The sequence below is a fragment of the Lissotriton vulgaris genome, chromosome 5 (genome assembly GCF_964263255.1).
Source record: "Lissotriton vulgaris chromosome 5, aLisVul1.2, whole genome shotgun sequence".
NCBI classification, from domain to species: Eukaryota; Metazoa; Chordata; class Amphibia; order Caudata; family Salamandridae; genus Lissotriton; species Lissotriton vulgaris.
Genome location: NC_141693.1, coordinates 765,744,001 through 765,771,502, shown reverse-complemented (window position 1 = coordinate 765,771,502; position 27,502 = coordinate 765,744,001). Strand labels below are relative to the sequence as shown.

The following is a 27,502-nucleotide window of genomic DNA, read 5'->3' as shown; positions in this document are numbered from 1 at the left end:
GCAAAAAGGGTCATTTTTTTTGGAGCTTCCCCACCGACTAGTGTTTGCGTTTATCTGTAGAACCCCATATCTATATTGTAGATATACGGTTTTAGCCAAGGGTGGTTCAACTTCGTCCATAAATTGTTCAAATATGGGGGGTGTCCTTAAATTGCAAAAACTTGTGTGTTAAAGAACCAGTGGCACGTTCATATGCGTTGATATTCACGTAATTCCAGTAAGCAGATTTGACTTGTTCTTTACAGATAGTTAGCGAGGTGATTGACGTGACTAGGGTTTTCCAGAAGTGTGAAAGACCTATTTTTATAAGCCAAATGGATATATGTCTCAGCCACTTGATTGAATTAAAAGTGTCCAGTTTCCTAATTTCCAACAAACCTGCTCTGTAGTCAACGAGTTCCGGGGTAGACCATAATCTTACCCAATAGAGCAATGGCCTCAACCAACACAAATGATCTGTACGTTTTAGGCTAATATATAAGTAAACAGGCACTAAAGGCGTTCTTACTGGTAATTTTAGTAGGCGTCTAAAGAACGCATTCTCGTCGGTATCAAATGTTTTATTTGAATAAGGCCCCCAAATCTCGGCCCCATACAAGGCGGCAGATTGCGCTTTGGCTTTAAACACTTCAATCGCGGGAGTTATAGCTTTTGAGGTACTCCCTCCATGAATTTTTAAGATAGGGAGAGAGTTATGCTTAAGTGTTAGCCTACTTTTTTCTAATTGATTTATCCAAGACATTTTACTGTCAAGCCTGATACCCAGATAATCAAAAAATTCCACGTACTCTAATTTAGTATTATTTAGGGCCAAATTCTTCTTAAAAGTTTTAGGGGGATTAATGGCCATATACTTGGTTTTAGATGAATTAATTTCTAACCCCTTTAGCGCGCAGTAACTATGGAATTGGTTTATTAAATTTTGCAAGCCTTTAGGTGTTTGTGATATTAAAATGGTGTCATCCGCAAATAACAATGCTGTAATTGCCTCATTACACAGTTTGGGGGAATCATGATTACATTGTGCCAGGTAGGGGGGGATATCGTTTACAAATAGGGAAAAAAGGGTTGGGGCCAGCACGCACCCTTGTCGTACCCCCCTTTTTACTGGTATGGCTTGAGTGAGTTCGCCATTTCTTCCCCACCTTACTTTAGCAAAGTTATCAGTTTGAAGCTTTATAAGATTAACCAGCAATTCATCCGGGACACCCATCTTCCTTAAAGTATCCCATAATAGGATACTATTAATATATATAAATAGCCAGTTTCCTACACCTCCTCCAACATAACTGCCCCAACTATGCAGGAGTCATAGTACTCGTTTATGTGAGAGGAGTGCGTCTTCTACCTAGTGATGACAAACTGTGAGATGTCATTGACAGCTCTATTTGTAAGGTGGTCTCCGAAGCAGTAGAGCCCTTAAGAACAGAAACTCAACAATTTAGCAATGGCGGAGAGATCTACATGGGCCATTGACCCCTTTCCATCTAGGGAGCCATTCCTCATAAGTCCAAGGGGAAGCGTGTCAGGGACCTAGGGCTCGACCTAGATGCCTTTATTAGGATTAAACATGCATTCCTTGATACTACTACCCCTTCAGGGTTGGACACCCCCCTCCCCTTTACCTCTGGCTGGGGATCATGCTAAACTCACCTTCAACACAACAAATTCCCTGTCTTCCCAGAGTACTTATGGGGCTATAGAGCCAGACTGACCATGGCATGGTTCTCAGACCACAAGTCGTCTGCGATAACAAAGACGCCCATGGGTTTGACATGCTGAACCCAGATGATCTACTGCACCAGAGATCATCGGATTGGGCGCTGGCATACAAAGTGGCCACATATGTGGCCAGGAAGCTACGCAAGCCCTTAGACAAAGAGGTGTGCAACTGATGTGTGCAAATTTTATATTATACTGAAAGATCTGCTGCCAAATATCCAGCTTTCTCATTTTTGGCTAGGATATTAATCACTAAAGGGGTTCACTGGTCACCGATTTTTAGCAAATCTTGAGACAGGAAACTCCTCCTATATACATGAAGTAGAGGTTAATGTCTCTTCTAGACCAAATCTTCGGTTTATTCCCCATGAACTGTAAGTAACATTTTATTTACTCCTAACCCTTTTCTTCCAGTAAACTGTCCAAATCATAACACTGCTTAAAAACATGTTTAGGTCGTGTAGTTTATAGGGAGTTCTAATACCAAACTGGCCTTTGCCCAAGAGCAAAACGAGCAAGAATACTATGAAAGTCTATAGTCTCTTACTGAATGTTATGTAATCTCCTAAGATTCAAGGGCAGCAAGTTCCAAATCTGTCTACCTATACTGAACCAATAATGTATTGGACAACAGAATTTTAGAGTCGTTGGATTTTAAATTGTATTGACTTTGGACCATGGGCCAAGATTTGTCAGCAAGTGCTCCAAAATTTTGTTATGATAAAACCACACCAGCAAACATCATTCTCATTAAATAGAAAGCCAATCACCTCTTTTGTGTTTTAGAGTGAAGCAAGAGGAATTTAACCACTTGCTGCTGTTTTTATTTGGTCTAAATTGAGATACGAAGGAATGCCATCATTTGCTCATCTTCGAGCATTAAGGTAGAAGCTGCTACAGTACTACAAATGTTCCAAGTCAAGTCAAATGTTCCAATATTTGTAAAATGCAACAACCCAGAACTGCTTGAGAATTTAAGAGCTAAGGTTGTTGTAGAGTAGAATTTCTTACCAGCCAAAACAAATCTCCTGCTTGTGTGGAGTAAAAAACGTAACTAAACCTTCCAGCAAGCCAATGCCACATGACAGCATATGGGAGTTTAAGAATAAACATGTTTCACCATCTATCTGTATGATAATAATAATAATAATAATTATTCCTTTATTTAGATATAAAACATATCTTTAAAAGGTCGCACAAATCACATTATATACAATTTTATGAAGTAAAAGAATGATTAAAAGAGAAGCAAACAATAAAATGTGGCTTAAAGCATGCCAGTTAAAACGTTACAAATTGAAGATTAGCCCTTCCGGTCTTTGCAAGTTCTATTAGAATGCATATTCAGATTTAGCGATGAGCAGAGACCTCAGCAGTGTCCATTTTATCTAGGTTACGGTATACTTGCTGAATAAATTTGGCCAAATTTATGCTTAAAATAATATTATCTAAAGACAAAGCAGCAGTAATGGCATGCCTGCAGGACCGAACCCCCAGCCTGTTCCATTCTGGCTTAAGCAGACGCCTGCGTTGAGAATTAAATGTAGGGCAGAGGCAGACCACGTGCAAAATTGTTTCATTTGCTAACCCGCATCCTCTGCATGTTGTGGCCTTCTTCGTGCGGCGCCAAGTGGGTAGATTTTGAAGAAAGCGCCAATCTCCCATTCTTAGAGCAATCAGACAGCGCTTTAGATGAAGTGAAAATGTCGTGGAGAGGTAGGCAGCAGGGGTTAGTCGTTTGTAGGAATTGACTACTGCCCACGAGTGACTACGTTTTGTGACTAGAGCTTTGTCTGCAGCCAGAGATTTCATTCTTACGCATTTTTTGATTATATTTTTAAAAACGGTCTGACTGGGGTTAAGGGCCCAGAGTTCGGCAACCTACATTTGGAGAATATAGTCATTCAAGAGGCGGCCAAATGTTCCCCCTGGGTTGGTCTCATTGATTTCTTTCCAGGTTAAAGATTCTAGTGTACCTTGATCGGCCTGTCTTAGTTTGTGACACAGCTTAAGATAGGTGCCGACATTGGAGGCTTCATAGTTAGTTAGTCCTAGCTCTAATCTAATCTGGGCCGGGGAGGCGGTGCTCGGCAAGTGAAGTGCCTTTCTGTAGATTTTAGTGGTGTGTTTGTTTAGGGCAGTATTCATTTTACCTTTAAAGATCTCTATGCCGTATGAGAGTGTTGGCTCAATCTTTGCTCTAAGGACTTCTAGTAAGGGGGCAAGGGTTGGGCCTGAGAGTTTCCTTGATAGTTTGGCCAGGGATACCCCTAGAGCCGTAGTTTTGGCTGCGATCGCACTGCTTTGCTTTGTGAAGTTGCCCCTGGAGTCCAAGTGAACGCCTAAATATTTGTATGATTGGTCAATCGTAAGACTTGTTTTATTGATTGACCAGCCACCGCCACTGTAGCGTTTCTTACCAAATGGTACTATCAGGGTTTTCTCCATATTAATTTCTAGATGGTTATCAAACGTGTATTGCGACAGTGCATCAAGAAGCCTTTGTAACCCTACTCTAGTAAGGCTAAACAGGGCCAGGTCATCGGCATATAAAAGGTTGCATAATGCCGCACCTCCTATTTTAGGTGGATGGCTGTTTACCTTATCTAGGGTACTTGACAGGTCGGCTATAAATAGGTTAAAGAGAAGGGGGGCCAGTACGCATCCTTGTTTGACACCACGTGAGGTCATGATTTTTCGCGATAGATGCGAGCCGGACCCTAGCTTCACTCGAACCCAGGTGTCAGAGTAGAGTTGAATGATTGGGTTCAGTATCTTGTTTGGAATACCCCACTGAGTCAGTTTTTTCCAAAGGGCCGCCCTGGGTACTCTATCAAATGCTGCTTTGAAATCAACAAAGCAGCAAAAGACCAGCCTGCGTGTTAGTAAAGCTTTGTCGATGATAGTGGAAACTGCCAGTAAGTTTGTCATGGTACCTGATTTGGCGACAAACCCTGTTTGATTCAGAGGAATCAGATCGTTATCCTTTGCCCATTGCCTCAAGTCCTCCAGAATTAGTCCTGCAAAATGTTTCGCCTCTATATCCAGTAGGGCGATTAATCTGTAGTTGTTCGGCATAGCTCGGGATCCAGCTTTGTGAATGGGATGGATTATTGCGCCCCTCCATGAGTCCGGGATTGTCGATGACCTCAAGGTGTAATTAAAGAGATTTAATAGGACCGTGGACCAGAAAGGGATGTCTGATTTATATAGCCTTTGTGGCAGGCCATTCGGGCCTGGTGCTCCGTCTTGTCTTCCTTTTGTCACTCCTTTGACCACTCGTTCCTCTGTTAGTACAAGTACAGCGTTGGGGCCTGGGGTTGTACTGAGGGCGGTGTTCAATGTTACATCAGCTCCATTCCCGTGTACCCTCGGTGGTCTAGTGCAGTCATGATGGTATTGTGCCTGAAAGTGAGCTGTTAAGTATGTTGCCCATTCTGCTTCCTGGATGTTGGCTGAGCCAGAGTTTGTTAGGTTCAGGTTGGTGTGGTTAACAAGGGACCAGAATTTCCTTGAGTTTTTTTGTTTGCTTTCCCACAGTAATTTTACCCAATATTGGTTTTCCTGAGCCTGTTTCTCTTGGGAAACTGCCCTCCTAAATGCTTTTTGGGCATGGTGGTATGTGGCCAGGAAGGCGCTGTTCCCCGGGAATTTTGAAGCCATCCTCAATGCATTGTTCCTTGCTCTCTTTAGTGGTTTCAAGACGGTGGCGGATGCAACCCCTGCTGGTGGTGAACGATTTGGTCTCTGCGTTGTCGCTGGATATGATTTGATCAGATGAAGGCTCAACTGCGACCATTTCCATATCGGGTTGGCGTCTTTGTCGAGGCTGCCTATTATGAAGTCCTTGCTTGTTTTTAAAACACTCTGGCTATTGGATTCATTCCATTTGAGGCGCTTTAGATTTTCGGTGTAAATACCCATGTAGGTTATAGGTGCCACTTTGTGGAGATCCTGGTGTGTGGTGAGGGTGGTAACCTGCGGCCTGTGGTCACTTTCAGACCGTTGGTGGATACAGAAACTGTTCAATTTAAACAGTAGTTCTGAATTACAGATGGTAAAATCAAGGTAAGACTTTTTTCTTCCGTTCGACCAGGTCCAGTTTGGAGGTGAGTCACTTGTTGACCTACCATTCACTACCAGGTAGCCTGCGTTGTAAAATCTTGTCACAGTGAGCTCACCTAATATATTTGGGGCTTGCTTCAGGGGTTTAGATTGAGTCATGGCCTCGATGATATTAATAGGGTCCAGCCTGTCCATGTCTGCAACATTCCCCTGAAAAAGATTTGTGTTAAAATCTCCCGTAATGATGCGGTCCGAGTTGGGATATGCTATGGCGAGGTCATCCATGATCTCACACAATCGGGCCAGATGGTCTTTTTTTGTACAAGAGCTGGGGTTGATGTACACATTGACGAGAAGGAGTGAGCGCTGCCTCCTCCAAGGATTGATATTTACCCCAAGTAACCAATCTTCTTCAAAGTGGAGTTGATTGAAGGCTCCTTTTAAGTTGTTTGAGATGTATATGGACAGACCGCCTTTGGGGTGACCAAATTGGCTGTGCCTGAGTGCTGATTTTCGGAATTCGATGTATCCTTCTATGGGGTGGTCTGCCGTTGCCCAGGTTTCCTGTAGAGCGATTGCTGCATGTTTACACAAGAAAGCCATGGTATCCACGTTTGAGGTTTTTTGGTGAAGTCCGCTGATGTTCCATGAGCACAGTGAGAATGGTGGCCGCCCTTGGTTGTTGTCTCTTTTGTGCTGTCTGTCCGCCGCTGAGGGGGGTTTCTTGGAGGGATTGTGTGTTTCTGCAAGCATTTGACCAGCTGGCGGTCAGTTTGGGTGTTTTGATGACAGGATTGCTGGCAGCCACCCCCAGCTGTAATTAGATTCCGCATTGTCTTCGCCTTGCTCGGGGCCTTTTGATTCAACGTCGTACCCTGACGCATTTTTTAAGATCGAGTAGGGTCTCATGCGTCTTATTTTGTTTGTTGTTGCCAGGTGGCTAGGTGAAGTCGATCTTGTTAGCAGGGAGGTGGGGTACCCAGGGGTGGAGTAGGGGTGTACTCTAATTCCCCAGTTCCGCAGAATTGGCTTCTGTTCAAGAAAAGCTCCTACCCAACTGGCCGAGAAGAAAGTCACCACTGTAACCTCAGAGGGTTGGTTTCCTCGAGGGGGGAGAAATTCGATGGATTCTATGTTGTTCGAGGTCAGGCCAGTTAGTCCCGGGATTCCTTCTGCTAGTTTTAACAGATTGGATCTGTTAAGAATGTCGTGCCGCCCTTTGGATTTATATTCAGGGGCCAGAAGAATCTGATGGCGCAGTGGGTCATTGTTGATTAATTCCGGAACACTTGTGGGCTTAATGTTGGGATTTTCGGCTGTCCTTTCCAGTTTGGTTTCGTGTAGCTGTTGTGACAGTCGTTGCGAAGCCTTCTTCAAATGTAGATTGAGACTGATCTGAGCTGCAGGGTCGTTGCAGATGGTTTTGCAATAATTAAGTCTTACCCTTGTGTTTTCTTTTCCCGGGGAAGTGAGAGCCGTCGGTGACCTCGATTTTTCTGGTGTCGTCTTTGGCCCGGTTGTACTTGCCGTCACTGGGTTCTCCCTGGTGGTTTCTGTGGGGGCACTGTCCTTGGTTGTTTCTGGGACCGTGGTTTGTTTACTTTGGTCCTGTGGGCTCATCACTGATTCTTGGGTGAGTTTTTCCAAGGTAGCTTCCTTGGGGATAGTCCGTTGCTCTACGGTATTATTTTTGACGGGGGATTTTTTATTTTCGGGTTTTTTGAAGATAGGATAGAGATCGTGATGGACCATGTTGGAGTTTGCCCTAAGTTTGTTTCTGGCTTTGCGCTGACGCTTGCGCTCTCTCTTGCTGCGTGGTGGGACTGGCCCTGGGAGGGCACCCAATGTTGATTCGCTTTGAGAAATGGGACTATTTGTTTGCACAGGCTCAAGCTGATCATGCCTAATTGTATGTCCGGTTGGTGACGAGGGGGGGCCGTTTTCGGCCGTCAGGTTTGATTGTGGTTGCTCGCTCAGGGGATGACCGTTCGGCTTCGTTGGGCCAGCAGTTGTTCCTGTAGTTGGCGCCTCTCTTTCATTTGTATTTGTGTTCTGCTTGGCAAGGGCCTCAGTGGGTTTTAGATGTTCTTGTTGTATAGAGGATATCGGTTTGATGAATACGTTTCCTCCCCTCAACAGCTTTACTTCCCTTATAACAGTGGTTAAGCATTCTGGGAGCAGAGAAAGGGAATCAATAATTGGGGAGCAACAGCAGGTTGGTTGGGCAAGCTTCGTGGAGGCTTGGGCCCGTAGAATTAAGGAATTAAGTTTGTCTAGTTTGCTGTCGATCCCAGATGTAAATAGTGCCAGGGTGTTTAATAGGTCAACCTGCACCTCCAGTTTTAACGAGTGGTAATTAAGTGCATTAACTGTTTGCTGCAGGGTTTGTAGTAGTTGTGGCCAAGCGCTGGTCCCAGGGTTTTCTTTAGTATTTTGTTTTTCATTTGGGGTCGGGCTGGGCCTTGGAGGGCTTTGAGTCGTCTTGAAAAAGAGGGACAGGTCCGTCATAAGCTGGTCGTTCTGGGCAGGCAGTGTTGACTGGCTTTGCAGTGTGGCCTTTGTGTGGCCAGATGGTGAGAATAACATGTACGGGGGGCTCAAGGCAGGGGATGCGGTTAGTGGTACTGTTGTGGTGGTTATTGTTTGAGGGGTTGAAGATTGTTGGCTGCTGTTAGAATACTCGGGGCTGGCTTGCCCGTGAATTTGTGCTGTCGTTTGGTGGAGGGAGGCCACAGGGGGGTTAATCGAAGTGGCTGCGCAAGTTGCAGTGAGTTGGGGCGACATTAGTTGGACCTCTGTTGGAGGTATAATGTTCTCCGGCTGGTTTTGAGGAGTTTGATAAGACCAGTGGTCCTCTGCTGGAGGCACTGGAGACTTGTCCAATGAAAGGTGAACCAGTTGAGGGTTTTTATTGTTGTGATCGATACAGGAGGATCCAAAAATATAGACCTCTGATGGCTCAATTGCCCTCGTGGTTACAGGAGCCCAATGTTGCGCCGGGGCCAGATTAAACGGCTCTAGTTTGGCCAAGGGAGCGATAGTAGTTGTTGCCTCCGGTGATTGTGCTTGAGGATGTGGTGATTCCGTAGGCTTTGATAACGTTTTTTTAAAAGAGTCCCGTATACTTGAGGGTTTTTGTGTTTTTGGGCTCTGGTTGGCGTTGGCCAAGGTCTCTGCAGTGTCAGATCGTATAGCTGTCCTTCTTTTGGGCGCTGTATACTTCCTCACTTTTCCTGATCTCATTATTTCCCGAAGGCCTGGCACTTCTAGTTGCTCACGAGTCCAGCACCACTAGAGCTTTGTTTTCAGCTCTTTTACAGCAGTGGGCTTTTTTGAAATTCCTGAGTTATGGAACTGTACGAACTGTGCTGTGCTGTACTGTACTGTACTGGACTGTACGTAGGCTGTGCAACTCTCTCTCTCGGGGATCGGGGCTCAGACTCTGCCTCTGTCTCGGCCTCGGCTCCAACCCGGATTCACCCGCCAGCCAGCTCCGTGCACCGTCGCTCCAGCACCTCTCCTGACTCGACGACTCGATGCTCTGTGCTCAGTGCTGCTCTGCTCAATAGCGCCTCCAAAGAGTGATGAGTGTGTTGATTTCGGGTAAGTACTTCAAGCACTCCACTCCTTGACGTTTGTGTGTCTGCGTGCCAGACTGAGCTTGCTTGAGGGTGGTTGTGGTGTAAGGATCCTTAGGTGGTTATTTTGTTAGAATGGAGCTTTCGGGGAAAGGCAAAGTTGCAATATGTCTTCCCAGGAACACGGTTGGGTTTGTTTCCCTTTTTAGCGGCTAAAATGCAGCTAAAGCAAGGCTAAAAAGAACGTTTTGGGGAGGGGGTTGGACCAGAGGGCGGGCGCACAGCAGTCACCGGCCGCTTCAGGGCTTGTCAGGCCATTCACACTCGCTGCAACTTGCCACTTACCGCTCCCCTGCTGGATTGCAACTGTGGTCTCCCAAAACGACCCAGATCGGCCTCGGGCAGATCTGCAGTAGCTTTGTGCGTTTTGCGGTGTCCTCCGTGGGGTAAAATAAGGTCCAAGCACTGTTTTTGGGCTGTGTGGTACTTCTGTGTGAGTGCTGGCGCTTGCCCTTCAGCCGCACTTCTGTCGCACTCCTGCCGTGCTCCTGTCTGTCTTGTGTGGAAATTGCGGGGGGCTGCGAGCCAGATGTCTGAAGCTACCGGGCCAAGAGCAGCCGGCGTCTTCCTTGCGCCTTCCTCGCACGCCCAGGCCCAGACGATCAGCGTGAGGACAGGGACGCAGACACGGACATGAGCCTGGAGTCACCGCATGACCCGGACCTGAGCCTGGAGTCACCGCCTGAGGCGCCCCCCTCCGATGTCCCCCTATGTCCGGGGGGTCTCCAAGCTGCCGCGAGGCTCTGGAAGTGCTGTCAAGCGCTGACACGGCCGCTTTGCTGTTCACTCGCAGCTCGCTGCATTAGCTGCTCAAGTCCGAGCCACACGGAGGGGGGGGGGGCGAGGAGGCAGCTACGGCAGTGGCAGCTGATCGGGGGGGGGGCAGCTACGGCAGCACTAGAGCGGCCCTTGAGAGGTGCTCAGACGCTCTCAATCTTGCCCCCGCACCTCTCTGCTCCTCGCCTCACTCGCCTCGCTCGCCGCACTGGCACTGGCTCTGCAGCGTGTCGTTCAAGTTTTCGGCAGACTGGAAAACACGGACCCGACTCATCGACTACCACTGATAGTAGCTAGGCTTCTCATCAGATTATCCTAAACAGAGCAGGTTCCGCTATCAGACACCACCAGAGCAAAACTCTATCTGTATGTCCAGAGCCTGGAAAGCACTACCTAGAACTTTGCTAGCATCTGTAGGAGAGTAGGGTCTGCAATCCTATGATCACCCAGATTTTTTGCTTTTGTTTCACTGGTTTACGACTTTCTCTGGCTGTGGGCCTGCCAATCAGACCCACAGCCTGGCTGTTCTCTTTCTAAATTACGATATGTACCCTAGGTGCAGTTACCAATTGGTACTGGGCCACCTTATCAGACCCTGTAACTCAGGGCATAGGTGTACCCAGGGCCGCCAGGGGCTGCAGCATGTATTATGCCACCCCTGGCTGGCCTCCTAAATTTGACACAACTGGCTGCATGACAGCTGGGGCAAAGTCGTGTAATCACCCTTTGCTTTAGGTATAGTAGCCCTATATCTAACCATACAATGGACACCCGAGTTCCTATCAGTCACTCCTATGGCAGGCCTTGACAATCCTGAAGGCAGAGTGCGTGGGCTCGTGTGAACTAGGTTTTGGCCCGAGCCGAGCCCGGTTGCAGCTTGCGGAATCAAGACCCAATGGCTGTTCCATGATAACGCGTACCACATCGGTAACTTCGGTGTCGCGTTATCAAGGCATGTCGAGTAAGGTGTCATACGAATCGGGATGCTGCCCTCTCACCAATTCTGGCGACGAGGTTAGCATTCCGCCCTTCTAGAGGGACACGACATGTACGTAACTGTGAACCCCGGTTAAAGTTAACTAAAGCCTCAGCTCCACAAAATGGATGCTGCCACCACAGACACGAGTCTGACCTCCTGCTGCTGGGAGTCCTTCCAGCGAGGAGCGCTTGGACAAAGGGTTTCCTGTCAAGGGCGGTGTTCGCACCGTCCCAGACAGGGTTTGTGTATTCTGGGTAGGTAGGGCTTTGCAAGAAGGTGACTGCGGAGTGGCACCCCGGTGCTCACTACGCATCTGCCGGCTAGAACCAGTTCCAGGGGCGCGCAGCCCCTGACCTGGGGAAAGTCCAGCAGGGGGGAGAGGGGTGTAACTACCCCCCTTCCTGGTCCCACCCTTAGGGCAGGACCTAGTCATGTACCCACCCCTTTCTTTAGGATAAAGGCCGGAGTGGGGACCCTTCCAAATTAGATCATCTTTGAATCAAGAACTACTTTCTACGAAAGGACATTCGAGACTCTTCTCAAGATTTCTCCCTTGTGACTAAGGAGTAGTCACCCTGCATCAGCGGGCACCATCTAAGAACTCTGCGGTTTGCTGCAAGTCCTTCCTCAAGGATCCGACGGCCCAGCTCGACGAGAACCGGCTTCCCTGGCACCTCTGACCTCTACCCACGTCATCAGCTCAGCTGTGATCTGTGGGTGCGACGAGACCTCGAGGGACCGGCCACCATCAAAACCTGCACGCTTTCTTAACCAGCACGACCATCGAAGCAATTCTCTGGTGAGTGCTCTGGGGTCCGAGAAGCCCCGACCCTGAGCCGCTCCAGCACCGAAGTGCAGTCTCCCAGCATCTCCACGATCTGGCACCTCTGACCTCTACCCACGTCATCAGCTCAGCTGTGATCTGTGGGTGCGACGAGACCTCGAGGGACCGGCCACCATCAAAACCTGCACGCTTTCTTAACCAGCACGACCATCGAAGCAATTCTCTGGTGAGTGCTCTGGGGTCCGAGAAGCCCCGACCCTGAGCCGCTCCAGCACCGAAGTGCAGTCTCCCAGCATCTCCACGATCTGCGTGGGGCCCTTCTGCTCGCTGCTCAAGCACGTTGTCTGGTCACTAGCCGCTGGCTTGTGCCCTTCCTTGACGAAATCCGACAAACAACACTGCTGGTCTGGTTGCTCCAGATCGGCCCTTGCTCCCTTTTCCGAGAGGAGCACCCCGGACCCATCTGGTCCATTCAAGACGCCATCTTAGGCCTACCACGTGGCCCTGAGATCTGCCAAGGCTTGTTGCCCCAATCCTGGGCCCAGCGACGCCGACAGCATCATCCTTCGTGGGACAGCTCGCACCTCCCTCCTGGTCGCCGACAACGCCTCCTGGTCCGTGAGACTGCAGAGCCTAGCGTCGCCCACTCACCTGGTCGAGGTGACGGCCAACCGGTGCCCTCCTGGTACCCTCTGACTACTGGCTAGTAGTACGAACTTGGTCCCCTCTGCTTTCAGGTGTCATCGATCTCTGATCCAGGCTTGGATCTCTACGAACTATTCATCACTGGTCGCCGGCCAGCAACTCCTTTTCTTCCGGCTCCTGGCTCGTCAGCGAAGACCCCCGACGCCTGTAAGACTTGTGCAGCCGCAGCCCTCGTGGCTAGGTAACTTCGGCATTTCGGTGCCTGCATAGCCTCCTCACTCTAGGGTCCCGAGTCCCTCGCTTCCGACTTGCCTTATCGGGTCCGCCCGAGACCACTAAACCTTCCGTGTCTTCGGACACTTGTTTTAATTGTGCACTTGAAGTATTTTCCTAAGAGATTTGGTTTGTGCTTAGTACCCTGTCCTCATAAAGAGTACAGGGCTGTTGTGATTCTTAATAAATATACTGTTTATTTTCATAACGCTTGTGTGGTGTCCTTTCACTTGGTGTTCAAGGGGTATGTGATGGTATAACAGCTGGCTTAACACGCCCTCTCGAGTCTTTAGCCTTAGACTGCTCGTATCCACGCTACTAGGATAGCTGGTCTATAGGTTGACTTACAACCAATCATCATAAGGGTCGTTTGGAACGATACATAGCGGTCGCTAGAATAGCGAACGCTGCATATCGGGCCAACTTCTCACATTGGTGAGCAGCGGTTGGGATTTGAGCTTGCTGTTGTTTTACCACACGTATCCTAAGAATATCTTGTTGAAAGATCACATAAGTACTGTTAGTACATATAACTAAAGCTTAGAATACTCTGAGTTCTACTGAACCAGCTGTTGTAGCTCCTCAAGGCTTAGCACACCTTGGCTGCAACTCTTAGCAAGGGATCAGTAGGCAAACACATAGTGTAGGTAGGTGCATCACTTACACCACACTAGAAACAGTATGTCGGACAAAGGAGGAAACTCTGAGTCTCCCCTTGTGTCAGCTGACCCTCCACAGGTCATCCCTTCAAGATATACTGTGCTGAGCTTCAAGGAGTTAAGACAAGTGTGTCACTCCAGGAAGATCAAGCAGGGGTCTAACCCCACAACTTCCTTTCGGATTGGTCTCTTGGAGACTTATGATGCCAGAAAAGCTGAGACCCTTCTTAGCTCTTCTAATCCAGAAGGAGGTATGCCTCCCCTTGAGGGAACCAGAGGTGACCCTGACCTCATCCACCTCTCAACTGAGAACGAAGATGTGGAGGATGATGAGGATGAGGATCCCTCTGGGGATGAGGCAGATAAGGGACAGGTAGAAGTCGTTAGACTAAGCAGGTCCAACTTAAGCAAACATGACAGTGGTACTGGGGGACCCCTGGGGCCACTATCAGGTCAGCTTAACATTGGGAATGGACGAGCCAGATCTCTGTCAAGAGACTCTGGCAGATCCCTTCAAACCAATGGCTCTCACAACTCTTCTCAAAGAGGGATGACGTCCCCTCAGAGGAGAGTATACGAAGCTAAAGAAAGGGCAGCTAATCTGAGGATTGAAAGGGAAGAACTTGCCCTGGCCAAAGAGAGGCTTGCCTTTGCTAGAGAGCAACAGTTGAGTGGGGCAGTCCCCACTGGTGGCAGCATTGTACCTAGCAATAGGGAAAGGAGTTTTGATACGAAACACCTTGGTAAGATAGTGCCCCCCTTTAAACAAGGGGACGACATCCACAAATGGATTACTGCTTTGGAGAGAGCCTGCACTGTGCAGGGTGTTCCCCAGAGTCAGTGGGCAGCTATCTTGTGGCTCTCCTTTGAAGGTAAAGGTAGAGACAAGCTCCTCACCACAAGGGTAGAGGATGCTAATAATTACCACGTCTTGAAGAGTACACTGGTTGAAGGGTTTGGCCTAACCACTGAGCAGTACAGGGTGCTGTTCCGGGATACCCAGAAAACGCAGTCTCAAGATTGGTCTGACTTTGTCGATTGTGCCACTAAGGCTTTGGAGGGCTGGTTGCTGGGCAGTAAGGTTACTGATTACGAAGGATTGTATAATTTGATGATGAGAGAACAAATTTTAAACAATTGTCAGAACCAGTTGTTGCATCAGCATCTTGTCGACTTGGATCTGACCTCTCCCCAAGAATTGGGAAAGAAGGCAGACAGATGGGTTCGAACAAGAGTGAAACAGAACCAGGGCCAGAATCAAGGTGGTCAGAAGAAAGCAGACCAGAAGGGTAAAGATTCTAAGGGGGAACAAAATGACCAGAAGTCTTCGACAGGTCCCCAACAACCCAAAGAGGGTGGGGGTCAGGCTCCCCAAAAGAAGAAAGAAGGCCAATCTAAAAGATGGTGCCAATACTGCAAAAGTAAATCTCACTGGTTTAGTGAGTGCACCAAGAAAGGAGGGCAGACTCCTGCCACTGCAGCCCCTAAGGCACCTGTGCCCCCTAGTACAGCCAGCAGTGGTAGTGCACCTCCCAAGGGTTTAGTAGGGTTAACCCTGGGTTCTGAGGGGCGTGACAACTTAGTTGGTACACTCACTCAGGCTGTCCTTGTCAGTACAGGGGATGTGGATATGTCCCCTGACGTAAGCCCCAATACTTTGGGCAAATACAGACAGACACCTTTCATAAATGGAAAAATGGCTCAGGCCTATAGGGACACTTGTGCCAGTGTCACAATGGTGACACCTAACTTTGTGGACCCTGGACAGATCATGCCAGGTACAGAATTCCTGGTGACCAATGCGAGCAATGTCACTACCAATCACAGTATGGCAATTGTAGCTTTCTCCTGGGGAGGGGTAACTGGCCAAAAGAAGGTTGTAGTTAGTTCAGACCTCCCAGTGGATTGTTTGTTGGGCAATGATTTGGAGTCATCACAATGGTCAGAAGTGGAGCACCGGACTCACATGGAAATGTTAGGCTTGCCAGCACATGTGTTCGCCGTGACCAGGTCACAGGTCAGGAAATGCCCCACTGAACAGGTGCTGGATCCTGGAACAACGGACCAGACACCTCCCAAGAAAAAGAGCAGTAGGGTTAAGGCTGCGCCTTCCCCCTTGCCCCAGGTCGTGGATCAAGTCTCCGAGGAGGCTGACCTACAGGAATTGAGGGAAACTGAGCCTAGGGAGTTCGAACTTGATCAAGTTGAATTCTTGGGTTCAGGGGGACCCTCCAGGGAAGACCTGGGGAAGGACCAGTTAGACTGCCCTTCTCTTGAACCCCTCAGACAGCAGGCTGCTGCTGAGGCTGCTGGGAACGCCACAGGTACCCACAAGGTATACTGGGAAGATGGACTCCTGTACACTGAGTCAAGAGACCCCAAGCCTGGCATGACCAGGAGGCTGGTTGTACCCTTGTCTCAGCGAGGTTTCCTACTTACCTTGGCCCACGAGATTCCCTTAGCAGGTCACTTAGGCCAGACGAAGACGTGGGACAGGCTTGTCTCACACTTTCACTGGCCTCATATGAACGAAGATACCAAGGAGTTTTGCCGCTCCTGTGTCACTTGCCAAGCCAGTGGTAAGTCAGGTGGCACGACAAAGGCCCCCCTTATACCAATGCCTGTGGTGGGGGTGCCCTTTGAACGGGTGGGGATTGACATCGTCGGTCCCATGGAACCACCAACAGCATCAGGGCACAAGTTTATACTGGTGGTAGTGGATCATGCCACCAGGTATCCTGAAGCTATTCCCCTTAGGACCACTACAGCGCCTGTTGTGGCAAGAGCCCTAGTTGGAGTGTTCTCCAGAGTGGGCTTCCCTAAGGAGGTCGTCTCCGACAGAGGTGCAAACTTTATGTCGAGCTACTTAACTGCTATGTGGAAGGAATGTGGTGTCAACTACAAGTTCACTACACCCTATCATCCACAATGCAATGGGCTTGTTGAGAGATTCAACAGGACCCTAAAAGGGATGATTCATGGACTACCTGAAAAGCTTGGGCGTAGATGGGACGTCCTGATCCCCTGCCTTTTATTCGCTTACAGAGAAGTCCCACAGAAGGGGGTTGGCTACAGCCCTTTTGAACTTTTGTACGGGCATCCTGTGAGAGGACCCCTGTGTTTGGTAAAGGAAGGATGGGAGAGACCTCTCAAAAAGCCTGCAGCCAACATAGTGGACTTTGTGCTTGGCCTCCGCTCGCGGATGGCTGAATACATGGAAAAGGCATCTGAAAACCTTAAGGCCAGCCAAGAACTCCAAAAAGCTTGGCATGACCAAAAGGCTGTCTTGACTGTTTACCAGCCCGGACAGAAGGTGTGGGTGTTGGAGCCAGTGGCCCCAGCAGCACTCAAGGACAAATGGTCCGGGCCCTACACCATCCTGGAGAAAAAGGGAGAGGTCACCTACCTGGTCGACCTGGGAACTCCCCGGAGCCCCCACAGGGTGCTTCATGTCAACAGGCTCAAGGCATATGTCGACAGGAAGGACATGAGTTTGCTCATGGCCCTGGATGAGGGACAGGAAGAGGAGAGTGACCCTCTCCCCGACCTGCTCACTCAGAATCCTGACGATGGATCGGTCGATGGTGTTGTCTTTTGTGGCAGCCTCTCCGAACATCAACAGAAAGACTGTAAACAGGTTCTTCAGTCTTTCAGACATATGTTCTCTCTAACACCCAGTCAGACCGATTGGTGCACCCATGAGGTTGACACTGGTGACAGCTTGCCCGTCAAGAGTAAAATCTACCGGCAGCCTGATCAAGTTAGAGACTGCATCAAGAGTGAAGTGCAGAAAATGTTGGAGCTGGGAGTCATTGAACCCTCGGATAGCCCTTGGGCTAGTCCCGTAGTTCTAGTGCCGAAACCTCACACCCAGGGCGGTAAGAAGGAGATGAGATTCTGCGTAGACTACAGGGGTCTCAATGCAGTCACTAAGACGGACGCCCACCCAATACCAAGGGCAGACGAGCTTATCGATAGATTGGCTTCGGCCAACTACCTAAGTACGTTTGACCTGACAGCTGGGTATTGGCAAATCAGGTTCGCTGAGGACGCCAAGCCTAAGACCGCATTTTCTACCCCTGGTGGGCATTATCAGTTCGTGGTGATGCCCTTTGGTCTGAAAAATGCACCTGCCACCTTCCAAAGGTTGGTGAATCAAGTCCTTGCTGGGCTGGATGACTTCTGTGCGGCGTATCTAGACGATATTGCTGTCTTTAGCTCCACCTGGGAGGATCACCTGGTCCACCTGCGGAAAGCGTTAGAGGCTCTGCAAGCAGCAGGCCTCACTATCAAGGCCACCAAGTGCCAGATAGGGCAGACACAGGTTGTATACCTGGGCCACCTTGTAGGTGGAGGCCAGGTTCAGCCACTGGAGAGCAAAATACAGTCAATCAGGGACTGGGCTCCTCCAACCACCCAGACTCAGGTTCGAGCTTTCTTGGGCCTGACTGGATACTACCGGAAGTTTGTCAGGAACTATGGTTCCATCGTGACACCATTAAACGAACTGACAAGCAAGAAAATGCCAAAAAAGGTTCAGTGGACAGCGAGCTGTCAAAAAGCATTCGATGACCTAAAACAGGCCATGTGCACGGCGCCTATCCTTAAGAGTCCGGACTACTCCAAACCATTCATTGTCCAAACAGATGCTTCTGAGTTGGGTGTGGGAGCTGTTCTTTCTCAACTGAATTTTGATGGTCAAGACCAGCCCATTGCTTTTATAAGCAGAAGGCTGACCCCTAGAGAGAAGAATTGGTCAGCTATTGAGAGGGAGGCCTTTGCTGTGGTTTGGGCCCTGAAGAAGCTGAGGCCATACTTGTTTGGCACTCACTTCAAGATTCAGACCGACCATAAGCCCCTCTTATGGCTAAATCAGATGAAGGGTGAAAACCCCAAACTGCTTAGGTGGTCCATTTCCCTACAGGGGATGGACTTTACAGTGGAACATAGACCTGGTACTGATCATGGCAATGCCGATGGGCTCTCCAGGTATTTCCACTTAGAACAAGAAGACTCACCTGGTCAAGGTTAGCTTATTGTTCCGACGTTTGGGGGGGGGGGGGTCATGTAGGAGAGTAGGGTCTGCAATCCTATGATCACCCAGATTTTTTGCTTTTGTTTCACTGGTTTACGACTTTCTCTGGCTGTGGGCCTGCCAATCAGACCCACAGCCTGGCTGTTCTCTTTCTAAATTACGATATGTACCCTAGGTGCAGTTACCAATTGGTACTGGGCCACCTTATCAGACCCTGTAACTCAGGGCATAGGTGTACCCAGGGCCGCCAGGGGCTGCAGCATGTATTATGCCACCCCTGGCTGGCCTCCTAAATTTGACACAACTGGCTGCATGACAGCTGGGGCAAAGTCGTGTAATCACCCTTTGCTTTAGGTATAGTAGCCCTATATCTAACCATACAATGGACACCCGAGTTCCTATCAGTCACTCCTATGGCAGGCCTTGACAATCCTGAAGGCAGAGTGCGTGGGCTCGTGTGAACTAGGTTTTGGCCCGAGCCGAGCCCGGTTGCAGCTTGCGGAGTCAAGACCCAATGGCTGTTCCATGATAACGCGTACCACATCGGTAACTTCGGTGTCGCGTTATCAAGGCATGTCGAGTAAGGTGTCATACGAATCGGGATGCTGCCCTCTCACCAATTCTGGCGACGAGGTTAGCATTCCGCCCTTCTAGAGGGACACGACATGTACGTAACTGTGAACCCCGGTTAAAGTTAACTAAAGCCTCAGCTCCACAAAATGGATGCTGCCACCACAGACACGAGTCTGACCTCCTGCTGCTGGGAGTCCTTCCAGCGAGGAGCGCTTGGACAAAGGGTTTCCTGTCAAGGGCGGTGTTCGCACCGTCCCAGACAGGGTTTGTGTATTCTGGGTAGGTAGGGCTTTGCAAGAAGGTGACTGCGGAGTGGCACCCCGGTGCTCACTACGCATCTGCCGGCTAGAACCAGTTCCAGGGGCGCGCAGCCCCTGACCTGGGGAAAGTCCAGCAGGGGGGAGAGGGGTGTAACTACCCCCCTTCCTGGTCCCACCCTTAGGGCAGGACCTAGTCATGTACCCACCCCTTTCTTTAGGATAAAGGCCGGAGTGGGGACCCTTCCAAATTAGATCATCTTTGAATCAAGAACTACTTTCTACGAAAGGACATTCGAGACTCTTCTCAAGATTTCTCCCTTGTGACTAAGGAGTAGTCACCCTGCATCAGCGGGCACCATCTAAGAACTCTGCGGTTTGCTGCAAGTCCTTCCTCAAGGATCCGACGGCCCAGCTCGACGAGAACCGGCTTCCCTGGCACCTCTGACCTCTACCCACGTCATCAGCTCAGCTGTGATCTGTGGGTGAGACGAGACCTCGAGGGACCGGCCACCATCAAAACCTGCACGCTTTCTTAACCAGCACGACCATCGAAGCAATTCTCTGGTGAGTGCTCTGGGGTCCGAGAAGCCCCGACCCTGAGCCGCTCCAGCACCGAAGTGCAGTCTCCCAGCATCTCCACGATCTGCGTGGGGCCCTTCTGCTCGCTGCTCAAGCACGTTGTCTGGTCACTAGCCGCTGGCTTGTGCCCTTCCTTGACGACATCCGACAAACAACACTGCTGGTCTGGTTGCTCCAGATCGGCCCTTGCTCCCTTTTCCGAGAGGAGCACCCCGGACCCTCCTGGTCCATTCAAGACGCCATCTTAGGCCTACCACGTGGCCCTGAGATCTGCCAAGGCTTGTTGCCCCAATCCTGGGCCCAGCGACGCCGACAGCATCATCCTTCGTGGGACAGCTCGCACCTCCCTCCTGGTCGCCGACAACGCCTCCTGGTCCGTGAGACTGCAGAGCCTAGCGTCGCCCACTCACCTGGTCGAGGTGACGGCCAACCGGTGCCCTCCTGGTACCCTCTGACTACTGGCTAGTGGTACGAACTTGGTCCCCTCTGCTTTCAGGTGTCATCGATCTCTGATCCAGGCTTGGATCTCTACGAACTATTCATCACTGGTCGCCGGCCAGCAACTCCTTTTCTTCCGGCTCCTGGCTCGTCAGCGAAGACCCCCGACGCCTGTAAGACTTGTGCAGCCGCAGCCCTCGTGGCTAGGTAACTTCGGCATTTCGGTGCCTGCATAGCCTCCTTACTCTAGGGTCCCGAGTCCCTCGCTTCCGACTTGCCTTATCGGGTCCGCCCGAGACCACTAAACCTTCTGTGTCTTCGGACACTTGTTTTAATTGTGCACTTGAAGTATTTTCCTAAGAGATTTGGTTTGTGCTTAGTACCCTGTCCTCATAAAGAGTACAGGGCTGTTGTGATTCTGTAACGGGGCACCTGGGGCCTGGCACCCCGTTCCGAGTTCGGACTATGAACAGGAGGGAATGTCTAAGAACGAGGCTTGCACTAACCCCTCTTCTGTCACTCAGCAGACGGACTATCGAGGCTCGGGGGAGGACTTTTCCGTGATACCGGAGGATGATGGTGACTGGCCCTTTAACTGCCCCGGAGCTGCTGAGTGGGAGGAGTCCCGAAACGACCGTCCGTCATCAAAAGAGGACGAGAGGAAGGACGAGGTGTGTTTTGTACACCTGGAGCGAGGAAGCAGGGAGAGAACGACGAGAGCGAGACGAGAAGGAGACGAAGGAAAAGCCAGGAAGCGGACGAGGAGCCGTGACGGACCTGGAGACGCCAGGAGGCCAACGACCCCACGTGTCGCCCAGCCACTCACCCGGGGGAGGTGCGTGGCTCGTGCAGGTGCGTAATCGCCTCAGGGGTTGGGTGGGACGCAAGGGAGGTAATCCTGTCCCGTGAAACTTCCCTGGGTCCCGGTTCCCCTTCACTATCACAAGCACCGATCCTATCCCCTCACGCCACTTCCCTGACACTGCAGACTGGGAGCACGCGTGGTTTGAAGTCCTCACTCCCTTTTCCCTGACACGGCGGATTGCCGAACAGAACTCTCACGAGTGCCCTTGTGTTTGTTTTCTTTTGGATACCTGGGAGGAAGCAAGGTCAAGACGGAACCCGAAGCAACCCCGACCCGACGGAGCCTGACAGGTCTTCGGAGGACGACCCTGCTAGAGAACCGACGAAGGCGAAGGTCGAGGAGCCGATCCCCCAGGAGAACACCCGTTTTGAGAAGGACTTGTTCAGATCATTTGTTGAGCTCAATAAAACCCGCAATAACCAAAACCCGCCTGTTGCCCTTCACTGTGAATCCTGCTCGCCCCGAAAAGCCTACAGATTCTTAATAAATATACTGTTTATTTTCAGAACGCTTGTGTGGTGTCCTTTCACTTGGTGTTCAAGGGGTATGTGATGGTATAACAGCTGGCTTAACACGCCCTCTCGAGTCTTTAGCCTTAGACTGCTCGTATCCACGCTACTAGGATAGCTGGTCTATAGGTTGACTTACAACCAATCATCATAAGGGTCGTTTGGAACGATACATAGCGGTCACTAGAATAGCGAACGCTGCATATCGGGCCAACTTCTCACAGCATCTCTACCCAACTCCCCCCAGTGTAGCTTACAACAACAATCATGCTATTTTGCATGACCTGCAAACTGCAATATTTACTATAATGGCGGCACAATTACTTTACGTTAGTAGACTTTTACCAACCTGTGATTACCCAGACATGTGGGACAGTGAACTGTTACCAAACACTGTTAATACATTGTTTTATGGACAGGTGGCATAATGAGTGTGCAAATATACAGCGTGGCAGCCCATTCTCTATACCCAGAAGTGTTTTCTTTTTGTTGTAAACGGAGGCCATCAGTGTAGTGTAGCGAGAATTCCGTTCTCCTACAGAACTGTGCATAGAGACCTGGAACCTCGGTAAATTAGGATGGCCCAAAACTCACCTCAGTACCCAAAATCCCCTTACCGAGCTAGCTACAGTGTCTCATTGGTCATAACAAACTCCCAATGCTTAGACAGACCAGAATATGAACTTAGAGTACCTCAGGAATCGTGGAACACATGAACACTCTTTCGCTATATAATCATCACAAACCAGAACGAGGAGTAAGAGGACACGTGCACGTTTGAAATATTTATTTACTTATGCAAGGTTCTCAAACGCAATATCTTGTATAATACTAGCAAACATATTATAAGCAACAAAGTTATCAGCATAGTTATCAGTCCATAAAAGGTGAATGGTGAGAGCATACTAATATGCTGAAATGAATAGAAATTACCAATGTCTAATTCACACTCTCCCTATTTAGCATAGTATATTATATCTATGAAGGTCTCATTTGGGTTTTAGCAGGGCGGGCCCATACCTTAAAATCTCAGTGGCAGGACGATCACATCACCTCCCACCAGCTCTCTGCATGCGAAGCATATCAAGTGTGTTTTTGTGCGTTCAGCATCACAATATAAAACTCGCCTAGAGCCAGATTTTGGCAGCAGCATGTGTGTTATGTCTATAGGGGTGCGAAGATCAGACCTTACAACAACACTGGGTTAAGTTATCCATGTAGCCTTCAGCACTCGCTGTGTAGACAGAGTGTAGAACAAAACTGATATCAGAGCAATAACATTATTTCTCTAGTAAATCATGAAGCTCTTCTGGGTTGAAAGCAAAAACAACAATTATGTGTTGTGTGCAAAAGTGAAGCAAGAATGAAAACGGCGTGCAATCATTTAATAAACTCATGCTAACTTAACACAGTATGTAGAAAAGAAGTAGCTATATGACAGTAGAATATCTGGAAAGTGGCAGTAGGTGAAAAGATTTTGGCTATCAAACTGAAATTGAATCATGTGAAAGAATTCGAAGTAAAAAAAGCACTGGGTATCTATCTACCCTTCCTCGGTCTCCTGTTCCCAGGATGTAGGTCTGGCATCTTGTTATGGGCACCACAACAAAAATTTCCAGTTACTGACAGCCAGTCAGATCGTCCTAATCCTGAACTAAGAAGTCTGTATTGGATTAAGGAAAAAATGCTTTCTCCTTGACAATGATCGGTTAGATTTTCAAATGTAGTACTCTGGAAGGAGTCAAGGATCCGGCTACTTCAAGAATCCATTAATTAACAGCTATACTATATAAAAGTGCTCTCTCAGTAACCCTTTAAATCCCACTAAAAATCGTTCTGTAACATAAATTTCTCAAAAACTACATACACAATACCCATAATCTCTTTCACAACAATATTTTAGGTTGATACATAGTCGCCACAGTTTATCATTCATCCTATTTGTTGAACTTGTGTGGTGAATATCGAATAAAATACTACTGTAACAAATGTGATGGAACTCTTTGAAATTCATAAATTCAATTGAGCATTATACTAATAGATTTGGGTTATCTATTACTTCTATTTTGGGTACATTTAAAAATCAACCTTTTATGAGCACTGCATATTTTTAACAAATGATGTTGTATATGATGATGCGATGTATCAAAGTTGAATGGTGTAAAGTATTTGGCCAAAACAAATATGCCTGGAACTAGGGACGAAATAAGAATTAGCCGCAATGGTGTCTGTTTGGGAAATTGAAGACTGAGGTAGCTTAATTGTGCATTTCACATGCTTTTTGCAGTACTAAAGCCGGGGGATAAGTTGGAGAAAAATATTTAGCAAATCTTAAAGTACATAAAATAAAACACTGCCGTGCTACTAGGTAAGTTGCACCACCTAGAGCAATACAAATAAAAAGTATATGTTCCATCATGATCGTTATCTCCAAAAACAAAATATATATGCTTCTAAAGACATAGGGACACGAGATAAAAAAGCAAAACATCATTTAATTTATGAAACTTTGATATTCAGCTCACCTATTGATGAAACCGTACCCATTTCGTACATTAAACCATTTAACGGTCCCCAAAACCTTTGTTGCTGAAAGGAAACAGATTAAAATCAGTTGCAGTAACTCCAAAAATTAGCGCCACATGTTTTCTCAGCCACACAATTAACAGCAAAAAAATCCATCATTTGCGTGAATGCAGTCATGTATACCTGACCATTTTACAGTAGTAATTCACATTCAAAACACGACGACAACATAGAGAAGAAATCTTGGAGTGATCAAAAACAAAGTTTATGGTGCATTACTGTTACAGAAAACACACTTGTTTAATGCATCGCTCATGAAACTGACGGTTGCACTGATTAGCCTGTCTGCGTCAGTCCTTTGCGTCCACCTGCCCAGGGCGGGTTTTGCATAAAAGGGAGCATGAACACCAAGCAAATAGGGAAATACAGTAATCAAGCCAGAATTGACTGGCCCCATCACCAGCAGCATCCATTGGCCCAAGTCTTTAAGAAAACAAAAAGAAAATTCAAATTCAGCAATGAAGGAACTTTGAGGCCAGAGATGCAAATGCCCATATGCAAACTAAAGCCCGCCAATCGAAAGGGCTAGAATGGTTAGCAAACTACTCGATGCCTCTCATCTGCAAGTGGAAGTAGCATTGGAATTTGAAAGTCATCCTATACTAGAATGATGCCACAGAAAACAAGTATTGGCATAGCCAATAGGTCTCACCTTTGGGACCTTAAAAGTATTTAGTTATGCAGCACAATATCATTGGTGCAACAACATCAACAGTTGCATGGGTAAACATTCTAAGGTCCCAAAGGTGAGACCTATAGGCTATGCCAATGTATGTTGCTCTCGCCCTCAGGGTGGAATACAAATTCTTAATTCTGCGGCAGTACCACTGCTCGAAGTCTTGAATGTAACTTTAAAGAGACTATTTAGTTCGTTCACGCATTTTCAATGTTATACACAACATATTTAGAGGAGTGTAAGCGATAGCTGGACATTACCCCCAGATTCAAGAAGAACAGATTTTACGATTCCTTAATAGCGAAAAATACTGATTCGCTATTAATGAATTGCAAAATGCTATTCATCAAGAAATCCATTTAAAAATAGCGATTTTTAATGATTCCTTTATTGCGACTCGCAATTGCGACTCGCAATTAAGGAATATCTCCCCATTCATTCCTATGGGCCTAGAGGCTCATAGGAATGAATGGGAAAACCATCCCAATTTGCTAATCGCAATTAGCGATTCGCAAATTGAGATTGCGATTTCAAGGGTGCAGGGGTATCCAAAGGACACCCTGTTGCACCCATGAAATTGATGTGTGCACATATGTTGCGCACACACATGCCCTTAGGGCATGTGTGTGCGCAACATGAAACTTTGAAAAATGCACTTTGAAAAATGCACCAAAGTTTTTGCTATTTACCACGTCGTTTAACTTAGCAGTAAATAGCGGCCCCAGATTGCGAATTCGCAATTTTTAAATGGTTCATGAATTGCATTTAAGGAATCTCAAATTGAGATTCCTTAAATGCAATTCATCGCAATTTAGCGATTTCTATAATTGCGATTTTTGCATTTGGGATGATGAATCCCAAATACAAAAATAGCACTCGCAAAGGGCCAGATTCTCAGAATCTGGCCCTTTGCGAGCCGAATTTCCTTTGATGAATCTGGCTGTAAGAACCATGTGGAGTCTGTGCATGACATCCACTACTGTGTGAAGGTATGCTGTGCTGTGTGGGTTTCTAAGGGCAGCGCATTCTGGGCATGGCGTGTTAGGCAAGCTGTGCTGTGTGGGTCATCTGGGGCAATGGCGTCTTGCTCGAATGTGTGAAAAAAGGATGTTTGTTGGAATTGTTTCTGAGGTGCGGGTGTATCAAATCCGAGTGTGCTAAATGTTATTTTGTAGGGCGGGAGAGGTGCGTGTTTAGTTCAGCGTTTATTTCTTAGGGCGGGGGCAGCACAATCGGAGTTTGTGTGAATGTTTAAGGCAGGATGCTTTTGAAATCTTTTGGACGGACGAGAGAAAGCAGGTTGGAGGAGTGCAGTGGCCAAAAATCCGTTGTTCTGCACTTGGATTGCCTTTAGGTGCTACTGGATTTCTGGGGGGCTGTTGCATGAGGTGTGAATCTTTGGGGGAGATGAATGCGAGTAAGCGACCCTTGGGCTGTTGAGGGCGTGCGCTGGGGCCGCGAGGCTTGGATGGGTGTGTACCTTTGTGTGGAGATGGCAGTGGGTGCCTTGTACATGGTGGGCAAGGCCCAGGTCTCTGGTCCGAGTGAAGGGAGAGGTAGGTGGGGGTGATTGGGTGTGAAGGATGTGCAAGTTGCCCACAGTGTGACAGCAGTCTGACATTCATTAGGATCAGCTAGTTGACTTGAGTTAAGGAGGAGCACCAGGTGATGGCGATTCACGCTCACTTAGCCATGCTTAGCCAGTCCATGTACCTGTGGTGCTGCCGCGTTGTATGTTGGCATGAAGCACACCCTATCTCCCGTATTGAGTAGGCCTGACTCACAATGTGCTGCGACGGCGTTGTAGCGCGGTGGGGCCCAGGTTGGGTAGGCCGCAGGCTATGCTATAAAGATGACGCAAGAGTCGGCACTTTCACTCTCGGCCGGAAGACCACGAGCGGTCTCCGGCCCCTTTATTTACACCCTCGGAACGAGCCCACCCGAGGAGTGTATGGATGCGTGAGTGTATCGCAACATTGTCTGAGAGAGTCCGGGTAGTTCTCTACATCCCTCCTTTCTTTTGGTTCTTGACCATCAAGTTCTCTCAGTTCAGGGTGAGGTATATACAAAGTCCCTCAGCCGTTGACTCTGCATTGGATAAGGCCAGAGACCATACTTCTGGCTCCGGGCACAGGGAGATGTTGCAACCCCAGCCGGGGTCCCCTCAGCCGACTCAGCAGCAGCGTTCTAGCCGGTCAAACGGGCACTACCAGCACTTCCTTGACTGGCTTGTCTCGGCGACTCCGGCAAGGCGTTCCTCACATTGGGAGACACAGGGGGAGAGAAGTTCGGCAAAGAGTCCTGATACCCAGAGACCTTGGGGTCTTTTCCGCCTCCGTTGTCTTCTTTAAACTGGATACATTCCTTGTGACTGTTGGTGTCCCTTTTGAGCGTTTTTCCATGGTCCCTTGGACACTTACAACGACCCAGGCTTCTGGC

The 27,502-nt window shown here is 48.5% G+C and overlaps 1 protein-coding gene across 1 annotated transcript in view; it reads right to left on the bottom strand.

Moving 5' to 3' along the window:
• Positions 1-27,502, bottom strand: part of YBX1 (Y-box binding protein 1) — a 121,368-nt gene that overhangs the window by 69,393 nt on the left and 24,473 nt on the right. Inside the window, exon 2 of the mRNA XM_086922224.1 lies at positions 24,327-24,390. Within this exon, the coding sequence (XP_086778350.1) occupies positions 24,327-24,390 (64 nt within the window). The remainder of the gene's footprint in view (positions 1-24,326; positions 24,391-27,502) is intronic.